General features: G+C 43.1%; 1 protein-coding gene across 3 annotated transcripts; it reads left to right on the top strand.

The window, feature by feature from the left end:
• Nucleotides 1–1,682: 1,682 nt before the first annotated feature.
• Nucleotides 1,683–16,471, top strand: SLAMF7 (SLAM family member 7). 3 transcript variants are annotated; one of them, XM_010360731.2, is made up of 7 exons: nt 1,683–1,959; nt 10,310–10,630; nt 11,923–12,195; nt 12,410–12,529; nt 13,463–13,566; nt 15,066–15,128; nt 15,978–16,085. In XM_010360731.2, exons 1-7 carry the CDS (start codon nt 1,905–1,907, stop codon nt 16,047–16,049), a joined length of 1,008 nt encoding a protein of 335 aa, XP_010359033.2. In that variant the 5' UTR covers nt 1,683–1,904; the 3' UTR covers nt 16,050–16,085. The 3 variants fall into 3 exon arrangements, with proteins under 3 accessions (XP_010359033.2, XP_030792474.1, XP_010359034.2); XM_030936614.1 differs by lacking the exon at nt 11,923–12,195 and having other exon boundaries at nt 15,978–16,471; XM_010360732.2 differs by lacking the exon at nt 13,463–13,566 and having other exon boundaries at nt 15,978–16,471.
• Nucleotides 16,472–17,330: the final 859 nt, after the last annotated feature.

Below are 17,330 nucleotides of genomic sequence, written 5' to 3'. Positions count from 1 at the left end.
TCAATCCCAAGGATTTTCTGTTCTGTCTTGCCAAAAGACTGGAAAGGGGACTGCTGGAAGAAGCCTTTACACAATAATCACCATATTCTAGCCAAACACCAGGTGGAAATACGGGACACACACCCCCACCAGCAAAGGCCAAGTGGAAAACCTATATTTCAAGCCCCCACCCCACCCCTTGGAAATAAGGAATCATCCCTCCCCACTCCCCACTCCCCACTGGGGTGACATCAGAAGAGGCTAAGTAGGAAGACTGAATCTCCACTGCCTCCCTGAAACAATGAGGCACTCCTCCCAATTCTTCCTTTGGGTGGTGTCAGAAAAGGCCAAATGGAGAGTCTGGATTTTTACCACTGCTCAGCAGTAATGTGGTCCCCTACCTTATCATCACGGTGTCAAAATTTACTCATCATAACAAGAACCAGGACAATCTCAATTTGAATGAACAAAAGGCAAGCAACAGACACCAAAACCAAGATGACGCAGATGTTAGAATTATTTTACAAGGATTTTTAAGAAACCATAGTAAAAATGCTTCAACTAGCGATTATGAACACATTGAAAACAAATAAACAAAAAAAAACTAGAAAGTCTTTAAAAAAAGAATAGAAGATATAAAGAAGAACCAAAGGGAAATTTTAGAATTGAATAATACGGTGATTGAAATGTAAAGCTAATTGAACGAGTTTAATGAGCTTAATAGCAAAATGGAGTCCGGTGGCAGTGGCTCACACCTGCAATCCCAGCACTTGGGGAGGCCAAGGTGGGTGGATCACCTGAGGTCAAGAGTTCAAGACCAGCCTGGCCAACATGGCAAAAGTCTGTAGCCACCAAAATATAAAAATTAGCCAGGTGTGGTGTTGGGTGCCAGTAATCCCAGCTACTCAGGAGGCTGAGGCAGGAGACTCTCTTGACCCCAGCAGGCAGAGGTTGCAGTGACCCAAGATCGCACCACTGCACTCCAGCCTGGGAAACACAGCGAGACTCTGTCTCAGAAAAAATGAAAAAATAAAAAAATAAAAAATTTCAAAGTGGAGATGAAAAAGTAAAGAATCAGTGCACTTGAAGATAAACAGTAGAAAATGCCCAATCTGAAAGTGTTCAATCTGAAAGTTTCAAGTGTTGAAAGAAAAAGAACTGTCAACCGTATTACCTGATATGGTTCTCAATGAATATAGACAATATATTTAGGTGAATCTCAATCTAAACTTCACACCTTACATTAAAACTGGATCATACATTTAAATGTAATACATAAAACTATAAAACATTCAGGAGAAAACCTTTGGGCCCTAGTGGTGGGTAGAAAAATAACTGATAAGTTGAATTTCACCAAAATTAAAATTTTTGCTCTGCAAAAGACCCCTTAAAGAAGATGAAAAGACAGGCTACAGACTAAGAGAAAACACTTGTAAACCACATATCTGACGAATGACTCTTATACCTAGAACATACAAAGAATTGTCAAAACTCAACAGTAAAAAAATAAAGAAAGAAAGAATCTGATTATAAAATGGACAAAAGACATAAATAGACATTTCACCAAGGAGGATGTGGATATATAGGTGGCAAATAAGCACATGAAAAAATGTTCAACATTATTAGGCTTTAGGGAAATGCAAGTTAAAACCACAATGAGGTATCACTGCAACACTTATTACAAGAGCTAAAATACAAAATAGGAATATACCAAATGCTGATGAAGATGGGGAGCAAATGGATCTCTCATAGATTGCTGGTGGCAAAGATTTTACTTTATTCACTCTGAAAATAATTTAGCAATTAGTCTCACATGTCTGTGGCGTGACCCCTCCCAGTTCTTTAAACATCAGCTGGGGAAGAGGTCTGAGTAATACTTGAGAGGGAAGTGGGTTCATTTCAGTGGCTGACTTCCAGAGAGCAATATGGCTGGTTCCCCAACATGCTTCATCCTCATCTATATCCTTTGGCAGCACACAGGTGAGTCCAGCCGGATTCTCTTCCACTCTCCTGCTCTCCTGTCTACCACATCCTGAATAGTTCCAGGTTTCTTGTTCCATTCGGGGCCTCTGGCTCAACTCAGGAGGCTCTGTGTTCTCATCTAACATTTGCTTTTCGCCATCCTCTGATCTCTGAATCTCAGGTCAGGAAGAGACTAGAGGGAGGGCAAAAACTGACTCTGAGAACTGACTCCTCTATTGACTGTCCCAGGGATGAAGGAGCTGAAGGAAGTGGTGCTGGGTATCAGAGACCATTTTTCTAATCCAGGTTCTGCCATGAGTTAGATAAGGAATGTTAAAGTTTTCCTGGGCCTCAGAAACTTTATCTTCTAGCCTTCTCTCCTTTTGAGGGCAACTTTAAGAACAAAATGGTACTGTACAGGTATGTATTTATTTACTTATAAATGTATTTATAAGACCGGTTATGCATAACAGTAATATAAATGGAAAGAATCAATTGAATTTTCTTTCCTTACTCAAGCAATCTAATCAGTCTCTGCTTAAAGAACCATCTCATACCATAGGCACTTTATGTTTAAGCCCATGGAGGACAGAGGTTGGTTCTGCACCTGTCATTAGTATTCTAGTCTTTGAAGATTTTTCTATCCTAAGGGCTCTCAAAAAGGATCAGGAGCCCCATAAATGAGAAATATATCTTCTGTCATCAATCTCATGGAGTACTACCATGAGGTCACCCTATGAGGACTTCACATAACTGCTTCATTATGTGTATCTGAGCCTGCTTGAAGTGATCTGCCCAAGACCACACAGGTGGCTGGTGCCCCCAGTACTTTCCCTGTATCATCTGGCCTCGCTAAGTGGTCAGCATCAGCAGACTCTTACCAGCTTTGAATTCATCAGAAGTTTGTATTTTTGGGAAGTACCTGGGTCTAACCAGGTGGTTCTGGAATAGGCTCTCACTTTAAAAAAAAACACTCCCTGAACGGAAATGATGAGCAAAAATGGAACTTGAGGGAGATAAGCTGGAGGGGTTGGGGAAAATGGCAGAGATTTTGAAAGCCCCAGGTGTCCACCTGAAACCTGTCGGTGAAAGAGCCAAGTATGGAAAACCTGCCATGCAGGTCCCCCTCTGCCCTGCTCCAGAGGCTGTGGGTAGCCTGTGTAGTGCACCTCCTGAGGCTGAAAGGAGACAGAGATTGTCCTGGAACTTCCAGTCTGCAGGGCAGTGGCACAAGTCCTGGCCCTGGACAAGCGCATCCTGGGTTTGACTTAGTAGATGTATTATTGTGGGCAAATTACTCTTCCCCTCTGAGCCTTGCTCTTCTCAGGTGTGTAACAGAGAATGAAATCTAAGTTGCAGAATTATTGTGACATTTTAAATGACATATCAAATGCAAAATTATTATTAAAATAATCACCATTTATTAAGTTACTACATCCAAGGTGTTTTTCATACCACCTCCTCATAAGTCTGTAAGACAGATATCATTATCCCTGTTGTATAGATGAGGAAACTTAGGCTTAACAGAGAGATCATGTTTCTTGGGCAAGATAACACAGCGTTTAAAAGGTAGCCAGAGATTGAGTTTTCAAAGCTAGTGCTCTTTTAATCACAACAAGCCATTGGTCACTGGACCTGGCACCAAAGAGATGCTCACTACATGTGTATTTGAGCTGAATCTTCCTCAGGGAGTACGAGTTGGGGTTTCTTCCCTCGCCAGGTACATAAATCTGAGGTAGAAACTGGAAAGGCCCAAGAAGAACAGGTAGCTCTGTTTCTGGGATATGGGTGTACCAACAGGGAGCCACCCTGGCTAAACTCAGAGGGTCCAAGGAGCAGCTCTCATGGTCTCAGTATTCTCATCTGAAAAATGGGCACAGTAATCTGCCAATGATTCGATGATACAGTAGTGTTGAGGAGACAATCAATAAAAAGAAAACAAAAAGTGAGTGAGGGGAATTAGGAGAGTGTTGAAAAGAACCAGAATAAACAAGGAAGAGGGGGCAGGTGATGAGTGAGGAGCAAAGTGGTGAGCAACGTAAATGTGAATGTGGTAGGCTAGGGCTAGAGTGATGGGAAAGGTGTGCGGTGAAGTGGGAAATTTTCAAGCCTCTGTCTGTGGCTGCCTTGTGCGGCATTGAATTACACTGCTTTTTCATTCGTTAAGGAGGACTTGAGTAAAGTGCAATAGATTTCAAACTACTTTGGGGTTTTTTGCTTTTGTTTTTTAATCCATGGTTTCCTTTTATGAAATGAAATGTTACACAGAAAAAAAAAGCAAATAAATGACTCCAATGTATAGAGTTGAAGTCTCTCTAACGGAGGCAAGTCCCATAGCCTCCTATCCTATGCTCACCCCTTAAACCTCCTCCTGAGCTCCCAAGAAATACACTGAGGCACTGCCACTGCCTCCAAAGGTGGCAGGGGGCACAGTCTGTAAAATCCTGCCTTAGGAGCCTTGGCTGTTAATCCTGGCCTTCCACTGGTTTGGGAAACATCGCCATAATCTTCTGAATATCAGCCTTCTCGTCTGTGAAATGAGATCAGACTAAGTAATCCCTGATACTCCTCCCAGCTCTGAGATGCTCTGGTCCATGGTTTTCATGAGGAGAGTGCCACAACACACTGGTGCATTTGGACAGAGGCACCAAGTGTTCAGAGAAGTGCTTGGGGACGGGGCTGGCAAGCAGGAGGTAGGCTTTTCCACTCTCCCCTCCCCCCAAGTCTTCCTGCTATATCGCCATCTCTTGGTACTGGCTGCACTGATAATGTATCTTCCTCATAATCGGGCTCCTTCCCTCCACTCAACTCGTGAGACTCTAGGGGACAGGACAGGGGAGGAGATGACAACCAAGAGGAAAGAGAGGTGGCAACGGGCAGGACCTGTTATCCCTTTCTGTTACAGAGGACATCTTACAGCTGACTCCCCCTGATGCAAAGACATCTGAGTCTCGGCTGGGGCAAAAGACAAAGGGTATCCTGCCCCAGCTCCCTCCACCTCCAAAGGCAGGCGGGGGATGTAGTGGGGAATGCTCATGGCCATCTTAACTTTCTGGCTCACTTTGCTGAGAACTCATCCAAAGGCGTTTTGGGATATCTCTGTTTCTCATTTTTACCTATCTGTGCAGAAATAAAACCAAAAGATGGGAAGTCTTCTCAAGGCCTGACTCTTACGCTCCCATTTCCCAACCTTGTCACCTGCCTCCCACCTTGTTGTTAGGCTACTCTGTACTTCTCAAAATGCTTTCAAATCCGTATTCACACTTCATCTTCCCCAAATGCCTGGAAACTAAATGTTGTTATTTATTTCCCGTATGAGGGTTCAGAAAGCAAAACTTGAAGTGGAACATGTTGAAGCAGTAGTGAAAACCACACAGACCTCTGAGGTGAAGAACTAACTCCTCTTTCCTCTTCCAACGTTTCTTCAGTGGGGCTTTAGGAAAGTCACTCCACTTCTCAAAACTCCAGTATCCTAATTTATAAAGCAGGGCTTAAGCTCTATCTCACGGGGCTGTTCTAAGGATCAGGAGAGAGGATGCCCACTGATTTAGCTTACAAACCACAGCGTAACACCAGGCATTTGCTGCTGAAATTATGATTACTGAGGCACAGGAATGGACCCAAGGTCCTGACTCCCAGTTAGGCCAGAGCCCTTTCTCCCTCTGCCACATGCTAGAGGAGGAGAAGCCACCTCTACCCCCTCTCTGGGCAGGACTTGGTGACCCCATCATTGGGTGATCTGGCCTCTAATCCTGTGGACCGATCATTGGCTAATCCACAGCAAAATGATATATCCAACAACCACCCAGGGAGGATATTTCTTTCTGGAGAATTTAAAGTGTTAATGAAGTGAAATTGGTGGTAAATTTTCAGGGGATGTGTGTGAGGAGGAGTTGGAGGCTTCCTCAGGGAAGAGCTTTAAACCAGAATTTACGGGGTTTGAATAAGATTTAGATGAACAGAAAGGAGGATAAAGCACAAACAAGAGTGTGAGGTAGAAAGTGAGCTGAGGATCAGGGGAGGGAGGAGGCCGGGATGCTTGTGTGGTGGCCACATGTGAGTGGTAGTCCCAGTTGCATATCTTTCCACAGCAATACATTGTCATCCTGGCCTTATACAATCAACCCATGTCATGTGACACTCCTGAACTAATTACCGTACAGGAGAAGGGCTACCACCTGAACTGAGTAACCCAAACCATTTGGCTTCTACGGAATGAGGAAGGGGTAAAACTGATGTAAAAGAGGCAGGTTACAACCTTATGACTCTCTTGCTCCCCAGTCATACCCTCGGCTCCTAAACAATGGGAACTAAACAAATTCTTGTTAAAAGAAGGAATGACTGAATCTGACAAGTGTGACCTGCTTAGTTATGGCAAAACTCCATAGGGTCACACACTGCAGGTGCAAAACCATCACAGAAAGAAGAGCTTCAATTCAGCCTTGGACATCTGAAAAAAGAAGTGTCCTGTTTCTGGATCCCTTTTCATAGTCAACTGATAAGTAGAAGCAAAACTGGTTAGGACTCTCCAACCCTGCCCCTGTCCTCTGAACCCACATTCCGAGAATGGCATGGAGCTACTGTTTTCTTTCATTACTCCTTGTCTCACCCTGAAGTTACATTTAAGACAGAACAATACACTCCATCTATAGGCTCATGTTGGTAATTTGCCCTGCGTCACTCTCTAATTTTATTCTAACAAGAAACAATTAATTTGGCGACATTTTCTTATATCCCGCACAAGTCATGTCCCTTGGTATTTACCGTGAGAATACAGCACTATGTGTGTGGAAGGGTGAAAAGAGTAATTGCACACATGCTAGCAACTAAAGCCACGTCCTTGTAGTTTTGGCACTTCTTCACCTTAAATATTGCTCCAGAATGAAATGTGAAAATGAAATTACTTGAAGGTTGCCCTAAGTGTAGAAATTGCATCCATTTGGGGCCAAGTGATACCCAATCTTTATTTGACTTCAAAATATTCACCCCTTTCATCTCTGCTGTTGAAGTAGAAGAACAAATACATTCACTGATCAAAATTTCAGAATAAAATTGATTTTGTCTGTAACATTTCCTGGCACTATTTGACTTGACACTCCTAAAGATGAACAGAGAGAGCAGTCGAAAAACCATCTCGGCCTTAATATTGAAGAAGCAGAGAGAATAGTTTTTTTAAAAAATCAGATTACTTAATGGGATGATTTGATAAAAGCTTGAGTAATCCAAAGTATATAGGTACCGACTGATACATTATAAGGGGGAAAATGTTTGAAAATAGAAATCAGCTCCTAAAAGATACTGATTCCTCTTCTTACCCATGAAGAGGAATCAGTACTTTTGGAGATAAATTTAGCAAAACATTGGCAGAGACTTCAGATCTGTAAGCAATGGAGTGGGTCACCCTTTGGTAGCATCAGATTTCCGCCCCCCCCCCCCGGGGCACTGGTAGAGTAGTTTATGCTTGAGGGAAGGTCACCAAAGGACAAGAAGGGAAATTGTGGTTCAATGGCGCCCAAGGGCTTTGAATTTGACACTAGAGCCCCTTAGGGGGATGGAGAAGGGGAGTGAGGGAGAAGGCTAGAGCTGGTACAAATGCCAGGTGGCCTTCAAATTGAGCCACTGTGAAAAGAGCACAGGTCCCAGAGCTAGAGAGACATTGGGTTAAATTCTCAAATCATCACCTGCTAGCTTTGTGCCCTTGGGTAAGTCACTTAGCTGTTGTTGTTTGTTGTTGTTGTTTGAATCTCAGTTTTCTCATGAAGTCAGGAGTTAGCAATTTTTTTCTGAAAAGGGCCAGAGAATAAATATTTTAGGCTTTGCAGACAATAAATCATGGTCACAATTATTTAACTCAGTCTTTGTAGTGAAAAAGGATCCGTAGACAATATGTAAATGAAAGAGTATGGCTGTGTTCCAGTACAACTGTGTTTACAAAAACAGGCAGTGGACCGGATTTAGCCTGTGGGTTATAGGTTGCTGATCCTTGTGTAAAAAGGTCAAAATGCCTAATTTGCATGATTGTTTTTAGTGTTAGGCATGCTCCTTACAATAAACGTTTGGCGCAGAATAAACATCTAATACATGACAACTCTTATTATTTGGAAACCCTTGCCAAGATATTTGATTTTAACAGGGACCAAAGAAATGTCTCTAATGAAACAATTTTTGATATCTGGATATGTCCGTATAGGAATTTGTCTTTTTACTAGAAAAGACATGAGTTACATCAGTACTGGAGTAGAAGAAAACATTGTGTCTAAGAGATCAGGCTGTGAAATGAAACAGAGCCTGGATGCTTGGTCAGTCTCACAGGGCCAATTAGACACAGGGGACAATGTATGTAAGGCTCACAATAGTTTTAATTTTAATTTCTTTTAAAATCAGAAGAGAAATGAATACAGCAATAACAATAACAATGAATATATAATGAATCCAGCCTGGATCACATTCATTTTATACCAACACAGTCATGAGATACGAGTTTTAATGTTTCTTATGGAAGAAGGACCAACAAGGTCAAAAGTGTATAGAAACCACAAAGGTCACCATGTAGTCTTGCAACAGCATCGTTGGAACTGTCAGGATCCTGTAGCTTGGCTGTTTCGTTGGCTTTGCTTCTTTCATTTGTGCTTTTCATGGCTGAATTAATAAAAATTCCATTTAAAAATTTCAACCTGACACTTTATGTTAAGAGGCAGAAGGAGAAATAATTTTGGGTTTTGCACTTTTAAGGAGAACACCTTTGTTGACAGCTGATGTGAGACCTAAGTTCTTGTCTACTTAGTTTAAAAGAATTTATATGAGAGACACACAGCAAAGGAAATGCAGCATAGAGTAATTGATTGCAAAAGAAAAAGAATATTTTGACAGTTAAGTGCAGAAAAGACAGTACATCCTGAGAGAGGGAAAATTCAGGGCGGGCTGCTTATAAGGATGAGACAGCAAAGACTGGCACTGGGGAGACTCCCTTTATGGGAATCTTACATGATTCTTCATAAAAGGGTGGAAAGAAGTGTTACTAGTAACCATGTTCTTGGTGGTCCTCTGGGTGGACATGCACGGTAGCTATACATGCTTCTTCATAAACCTCATATCTCATTAGCATCTTAAATCTCCACCTATGGGTGTGTTTTTTACTATTATAATGAGCAACGGGTCAGTTTGAGGACAAGTAAAATCAAAATCCACATGCTCTGTGCAGAGGAAAGTCCTCACCGAAGATAGTTTTGCTTAAACGAGCTCAATTACAATGTGAATGCTGAGGCTTATTGTATTGACTGTAGGGTCACCAGAGTTACTGCCTCTCACACTGTTACTTCCTTGACTACCTACCCTACCTCACCTTTAAGGATTTAGTCTTAGTTTTCATATTTCTATCAGCCTTGAATAAGTTCTTTTCATTTCTGCTATTTAGTTTTCTCATCTATAAAATATGCCCTTCAAGGTCTCGACCCTGTGGGTTTTGGTGTGTACTCTGCCTCTTACTATGTGGCTTGAGTAAGTCATTTACCCACACTGTGCCTCACATTCCTGATCTGTAAGATAGAGATATAAAGAATGTTTCCTTGAAAAGTTGTTTTAAGAGTTAAACAAGGCTGGGTGTGGTGGCTCATGCCTGCAATCCAGCACTTTGGGAGGCCGAGGCAGGCAAATCACTTGAGGTCAGGAGTTCATGACCAGCCTGGCCAACATGGTGAAACCTCGTCTCTACTAAAAATACAAAAATTAGCCAGGTCTGATGGTACACACCTGGAGTCCCAGCTACTCAGGAGGCTGAGGCAAGATCATCACTTGAACCCAGGAGGCGGAGGTTGTAGTGAGCTGAGATCATGCCACTACACTCCAGCCTAGGCAACAGAGTGAGACTGTCTCAAAAAAAAAAAATGTTAATCAAGATTATAATTTGTGCTTTTAAACTGCTAGTCCCAAACTAAATTCTCTCACTGCTCTGTGCTATTCCCAGAGGCTGTCTCTCAAATTTAATAGGTAAGAAAAAGATGACTTATTCCCCACACCTGTTTACTAGCAGTGCTCAGCTGGCCACTTCTGGAAGTTTCTTCAGCAGACATTCTTAACTGTTTTTCACCTACAACCACATAACCAGTGATGACTTTTTATAAGTCATACTTTCTGGGAGTGAACTAAGATTGTTGTGATACATAAATTTCTAATATCAATGCTTCCATATGAGCACTTACATAACAGGGTAACATGTGACGGACCTTCATATAAGGTTCCAAAGGCTTTTCCAGGAGCTGGTTGTGTCGGACTGAGTGGGTTTCTCAGATCTCTCCAGGACCTAAAGGGGATGAGTAACTGGTGACAAGGACAGGGAATCAGGCTTATTTATGGTTCTCTGTGTTTATAGGGTCAACAGCCTCTGGATCTGTGAAAGAGCTGGTCGGTTCCATTGATGGGGCCGTGACTTTCCCCCTGAAGTCCGAAGTAAAGCAAGTTGACTCTATTGTCTGGACCTTTAACACAACCCCTCTTGTCACCATACAGCCAGAAGGGGGCCCTATGATAGTGACCCAAAATCGTAATAAGGAGAGAGTAGACTTCCCAGATGGAGGCTACTCCCTGAAGCTCAGCAAACTGAAGAAGAATGACTCAGGGATCTACAATGTGGAGATATACAGTTCATCCCTCCAGGATCCCTTCACCCGGAAGTATGTGCTGCGTGTCTATGGTGAGCAGAATCAGTTCCAATGGTGGATGGCTGCCTTGGTGAGGTGGTGAGCTCCTTGACATGAGAGATGTTTAAGCAGAGGCTGGATAAACACTTGGCAAGAATGTGGGAGAAGGGACTTCTGCATGAATGAAGTAGATGTAACTGACCCCTGAGGTCCCTGCCTACTCAGAGATGCTATAAGAAGCAGCGTGGTACAGTGGATGGCTGATATGTGCAGTGGCCATAGCATAGATCAAGATCAAATGCTGGCTTCTTAATTTAGTCACATGACCTTAGCCAAGTTATTTAATTTCTTCAAGTCTTAGTTTCCATATCTGTAGTGGGGAGGAAAGCAATGCCTACCTTAGGAAGATTTTTGGGCAAAGTATAGATCACACCTCTTTCTCTACAGATTACAACCAATTGATAAATAGATGCAAGAAGGAGGGGATAAAAATATCAGCATTATTTCTGGTAAATCTAGACAGGAGAAATGCTTCTTTTTAATTCTGGACCTTGGCACTCATCCAAGGAAGTTAAAATTACTATGACTCAAACATCTACAAGAAGAATAGCTGCCTCACTCATTGAACCACAATATCAGGGACATTAGGAGATAGGCCTCCAGACTTGCTTGTAGGAGGTAGGCACTGCACCTGATCCAGGTGTGTCTTTCATATAGACATGGTTGAAGGGAACGAAGATATGTATTCTGTGGGCTAACTAGTCGGGGAGGAAGGAAAAGGGCAAACCACATTTGAACTGCAATCTTTAACGTCTCAAACCCATGAGTAGAGAAAGGTAAACGATGAATGTCAGACTCTTACCATCTCACCAATGAACCAATTACTCATTCTCTGAGGCAGGGGAGTGAGCACAGGGTAGAGAAGGGGGCCAGAAGGGCTACTCCAATACAATTTTCTCCTAGAGAGTAAAGTAAACTCTCCTAGAGAGTAAAGGGAAGCCTGAGGACAGAGACTAGAGAACCTCTAGAACAGATAATATTAGCAGACATCCAACAAGTGTCTAGCACAGTGCTTGCCATGTGGCTATGCTTAATAAATGGCGGTTATATTCCTATTGCATTATTATTTCTATTGTTGTTATTGTTGTTGTTATTATATTGCTGTGGTAAAACAGACCTAGATAGTTCTCTTTTCTAGATAAGAATGAGGATTCTGCTCTGAATTACTGCTTTCTCTCCAGTCGGAGCTCCCAGGGAGATTCAGGTCCAAGGTATCCAAGGTTAACTTAGAGAATGGAGAGCTATAGCAGAGCTTCCACCTCTGGTTGTCCTTCCTCTTTCACAGAGCACTTGTCAAAGCCTAAAGTCACCATGGGTCTACAGAGCAATAAGAATGGCACCTGTGTGACCAATCTGACATGCTGCATAGAACATGGGGAAGAGGATGTGATTTATACCTGGAAGGCGCTGGGGCGAGCAGTCAATGAGTCCCATAATGGGTCCATCCTACCCATCTCCTGGAGATGGGGAGAAAGTGATATGACCTTCATCTGCATTGCCAGGAACCCTGTCAGCAGCAACTTCTCAAGCCCCATCTTTGCCAGGAAGCTCTGTGAAGGTGACTGTCTCTCCCCCCTCCACAGGAGCCTCTGCCCAGGACCTACACCTTCTTCAGCTCCTAGCCCCCATGGGAACAGGCACTGTATGGAAACTGGAAGCCACTGGGTGGTCACCAGGCTGGGAGGAAGGTGGCAGGTGCTCCAAGACCTGGGTCGTTTTCCTGAACTGACTTTTCTCCCTTCCCTGTGCCTCCAACCGTTCTCTCTTTGAAGGTGCTGCTGATGACTCAGATTCCTCCATGGTCCTCCTGTGTCTCCTGTTGGTGCCCCTCCTGCTCAGTCTCTTTGTACTGGGGCTATTTCTTTGGTTTCTGAAGAGAGAGACACAAGAAGGTAGAGCATGTACTATTTTTGTCCTCACCCACATTCATGCTTTTCTCCTTCATTGATTCAACAAGCACATATAGAGCTGTGTGCCAGACTTGGCATGAGGTGTTGAAGATGCAGAGATGAAGAAGACACAGTCTCTGCCCTCAAGAAGCACACAGTCAGCCTGTACTCCTTAGTTCTGGAGTAGAGAAAGTGCTGGAGGTCTTCCCTGAGGACACAGTTCTCTCAGTTCCCTTTCCAGGACCTGTTTCTCTCCTTCTCCCAGAGGGACATACTGATGTGGCTGTTGTGTTGATACAGGCCCCACACTGCTGACTCTGCACCCCTGACCTGGGAGGTGATGGCCTCCAACTCTGAGGTCCCCACAGACCAGCATCCTCTAGTCAATCTTTCCTATCCCTATCCCTATCCCTATCAGAGCCCACAAACCACTCCCACCCTTTCCACAGGATCAACCCAAGACCTAGCTTTACTGCCCACTAGACACATGGCTCCTTGGGAAGCCTTTCCCTGTCTCTCTCCAGTTGCACCCCATCCTGTGTTCCTAAACCCTGCTGATTGGTCTTCTGAGTTCCCACTGTCCATGTGGGTGATGGGGAGGGACATAACATCAGTTGGGTATGACTTGCAGACTTTGAAATCTCCCTTCCCTCCTGGAAGCCCCTCTGAAAGTGTCTTTGACTTTCTCTACTTCCCACTTTAACCACCTTGATGGAGAGATCAGGAAGTGAAATGATGAGAGTGGCCAATTCATCCTGTTTTGTTTAGATTTTCCCAGTTTTAACACTGAAAGTCCTATATCGTGAAAACCCTTCCGTTACAAGGAAACTGGGATGGTTGGTCACCCTAAGTGGGTCATCCAGGAGAAATGGTGGGCCAGTGGAAGTGGTGAGTGGTCGGAGAGGTGTCTTTGATTCTCTCCCAACTTGTTTTTAGAGTCCATTGAAGAGAAGAAGAGAGCGGACATTTGTCGGGAAACTCCTAACATATGCCCTTATTCTGGAGAGAACACAGAGTACGACACAATTCCTTCCACTAATGTGAGTCCCTTCTAATCTTTCCTGGGGACTGATCCTCTCTCTGAGGCTCTCCTTGTGAGGTTTTTCCATGGATTTGGGCAACATGGGAATGAAGAGGGGAGTGAGGATATATAGCCTTAAAACTCAATGCACCTGTGCCTCCTCCAAGTCTTCATGGATTCTCTTCTGTGCAGAAGAAGCTGGTGGTCTCTGGAGCACCTGGTTCTGACTTGTAATGCTCATGCTGTGGTCTATGAAATCACCTGCTCCCTTCCACAGTTCATAACGGCCACACAAAAGGCCAGATTCCTTTTGCATAAGGGAGTGGGTAGAAGAGTGTGACTTTGACAGGATGTTTGAATCGTGGTATCAGAAGACTTCTCTAGAGATGCCTCTTCTTCTGAGATGACTCAAGGAGCCATCAGAAGGATCAGGGAATCTGTGGTGACTCTGGGCCATGAATCAAGGCATTGTAGGTGTAGGTCACTGAGTGAAGTGAATGAACACAAATGCAATTCAAAGAAAAGTCTCCAAAAAGAAAATCATAATAATGAAGTTTAAAGAAACTCAAATAACAAAAGACAATTTGGAGAAATGAAATAAGTAGACAACTTCAAAAGGCTCCTCAGGGCCAATTACTGCAGCCCAGGCTGGGCTAGCTCTTTAGAGGTCATAGAGCCCTTTACCACAACGGCCTGTTTAGTGAAGAAATAAAAATACTTTGAAGCCTCAAAACCCCAGTTTTACTCAAAACTTTAGTGTCTCTCAATCAGGTTGCATCTTCCTCATTTACCTACAACATTTACTTACGTTTACCCTCTACAAAGAGGAGACATTACCAAAGTCATTAGTATTGTGAGACTGCTTTCCTTTCTCACAAAAGAGGCTGCTTTATGCTCCATTTAACTGGTTTAAGTCAAAATTTATCACTTTATCACTATGTTCTTTCTTCCCCTGCTTAAGATATATCCCCAGAGGGCTGCAGGGCTGCTCATGATGTTCAGGAACAGGCTTAGCCAACCCAGGATATTTACCTCTGATTGGGAAGGAGTTTTGGTTATTGTTGTTCTTGTTTTATTTTATTTTGTTCCATAAGTCATCCTTACTGATTTTCTCCAAGGGCCCTTTGACCGTTGGGGAAGTTTATTTGCAGCATTAGCAATACTATTTCAAATTATCCTTTAATCCTTTTAGGAGACTTATAGCTAATGATATATATATATATGTGTGTGTGTGTATGTGTATATATATATATATATATATCTTATGTATTTTTGAAATTCATGTAAACACAATACAGTTTAAAAATAATGTAATGGCTTCCCGAAAAAAGTTATCAAAAATTATTATAATAGCAGCCACCAACAAGAGAACTTCCTACCGCCCTTCTCTGTTCCAGAACCCTCCTTTCCCTCTCACCATCTCCTCCCATCTCTGGATTCTGAATGTCTCTCTGGCCTTGTCTATGTGATTCAGGATGTGGGTGATTATTTCTTTTGTTTGTTGTTTGTTTTTAATAGAGAACCATCCCAATGGAAGATGCAGCAAATACACTTTATTCCACTGTGGAAATACCAAAAAAGGTAAGAAGCTTTGAGCTGAATTTCATCTTAATAGTTCCATTTCTTTTCCTGCTTCATGTTTAGGTCAAAATTTCTTGGACCCAGGGATCTCATACTCTCTGGAATTAAAAAGTCCTCTAGTAGTTCCCCATTCCCTTTGCTTAGGGTTATATGAGAACATGGGGGATGGAAGAGAATTGTGTTTTAGGCGTCAAATTGGGTAATCTGGAACAAATAGAGTAGGAAAGAGGTTCTAGATAGGAATAACAGAGAAAATCAAAAGGCTTCTGACTGAAGTTACAGACAAGGAAAAAGACCATGGCTTAGGTTGTGCAAGGAATAAAGAGAGGAATAACTGGGGAGGAGACTCCAGCTTGCTCCTGAGACACCAGGAAACTGTAGGAGGGAGAGATTTCTACTTTTCTCCCATAGTCCAACTATGTTACATCTGGTTTGCATCCTCCCCTCAGTTAAACTACTAATGCAATAGCTTTAACGCTTATTCCTTCACAGGGTACGGTTGGCAGCAGTAGTGGTACCTTTCCGTCTCCTTTTTCTTCCTCTCCCAAACAGATCTAAAAAGATAAGAATCATTAAAGCAGTTTGCTTAGTTATAGAAAAGGTTGGTTTAGTGAATTATTACAAGGAAAGCTCAGTTCGTTAAGCATTCAGCAAGATAAATATAGGTTAAACTTAAAAAATAGTTTCTCTAAGCTAGGAGTGGTTAAGATTAAACAGTGGGAGCCAGCATGGCAGCCAATTTGGGTTGGGTAACCTTGGAAATAAAGTTTCCTGGATGTCAGGGCCTCCATGGAAGATCCAGAGCCCTGCTCAACTCCCTCACTCTGCTTTCTTTTTGTCTGTCTTCAGATGGAAAATCCCCACTCACTGCTCAAGATGCCAGACACACCAAGGCTATTTGCCTATGAGAATGTTATCTAGATAGCAGTGCGCTCCCCTAAGTCTCTGCTCAAAAAACAACAATTCTCGGCCCAAAGAAGACAATCAAAAGAATTCACTGATTTGACTAGAAACATAAAGGAAGATTGAAGAACATTGACTTTTTTCCAGGATAAACTATCATTGACGTTCCTTTAGATTTAAGAGTTCATAATTCCATCCACTGCTGAGAAATCTCCTCAAACCCAGATGGTTTAACTACCCCATCCCAAAAATGGGATTGTGAATGTCAGCACCCCACAAGAAAAGTGCTTAGAAGTGTTCCTATAAAAATGTAAACGCGTCTGGGCACGGTGGCTCACGCCTGTAATCCCAGCACTTTGGGAGGCCGAGGCGGGCGATCATGAAGTTAGGAGATCAAGACCATCCTGGCTAACACAGTGAAACCCCGTCTCTACTAAAAAAATACAAAAAGTTAGTCGGGTGTGATGGCGGGCGCCGGTAGTCCCAGCTGCTCAGGAGACTGAGGCAGGAGAATGTCGTGAACCTGGGTGGCGGAGCTTGCAGTGAGCGGAGATTGCCCCACTGCACTCCAGCCTGGGCGACAGAGTGAGACTCCATCTCACAAAAAAAAAAAAAAAAAAAAAAGAAAAGTAAATGCAAGGTCACACATATTAATGACAACCTGTTGTATTAATGATGGATCCAGGTCAGGGTCTGGAGTTTCATTCCATCCCAGGGCTTGGACGTCAGGATTATACCAAGAGTCCTGTTACCAGGAGGGCAAGAAGACCCCAGAAAAGTCCAGCAGAAGCAGATGCACCTTACAAAAATGGATGTATTAATTGGCTGCATGAACTATGTGCCCGACACTATGCTGAGCTTACACCAATTGGTCAGACATGCTCTCTACTCTCATGAAATTGGCTCCAAATGAATGAACTACTTTCATGAGCAGTTGTAGTAGGCCTGACCACAAATTCCCAGAGGGCCAGGTGCGGATCCACAGGACTTGAAGGTCAAAGTTCACAAAGATGAAGAATTAGGGTAGCTGACCATGTTTGGCAGATACTATGATGGAGATGCAGAAGTGTGCATGGCCCAAGAACAAGGACCTCCAGCCAGGCTTCATTTATGCACTTGTGCTGCAAAAGAAAAGCCTAGGTCTTAAGGCTGTGCCAGAACTCACCCCAATAAAGAGATCGAGTCTGAAGTCACATTGTAAAGCCAGTACAGGAGACTTGGAGTCAGGTAGTAGAGACTGGTGGGGAACATAGGGCGGTTGGTACTTGCAAACCTTTAAAGATGGTTAATTCATTCAAT

Source organism: Rhinopithecus roxellana, chromosome 8 (assembly GCF_007565055.1).
Source record: "Rhinopithecus roxellana isolate Shanxi Qingling chromosome 8, ASM756505v1, whole genome shotgun sequence".
Taxonomy (NCBI): Eukaryota; Metazoa; Chordata; class Mammalia; order Primates; family Cercopithecidae; genus Rhinopithecus; species Rhinopithecus roxellana.
Note: the sequence above shows the minus strand (reverse complement) of the source record. Positions and strands in the feature narration are given on the sequence as shown.

Excerpts from the sequence above, each read along its gene's own strand:
- SLAMF7 (XM_010360731.2), top strand. The coding sequence starts at position 1,905 with ATGGCTGGTTCCCCAACATGCTTCATCCTCATCTATATCCTTTGGCAG. Across the intron at positions 12,196-12,409 it reads TGCCAGGAAGCTCTGTGAAG|GTGCTGCTGATGACTCAGAT; the intron begins GTGACTGTCTCT and ends CTCTCTTTGAAG. Across the intron at positions 13,567-15,065 it reads ACACAATTCCTTCCACTAAT|AGAACCATCCCAATGGAAGA; the intron begins GTGAGTCCCTTC and ends TGTTTTTAATAG.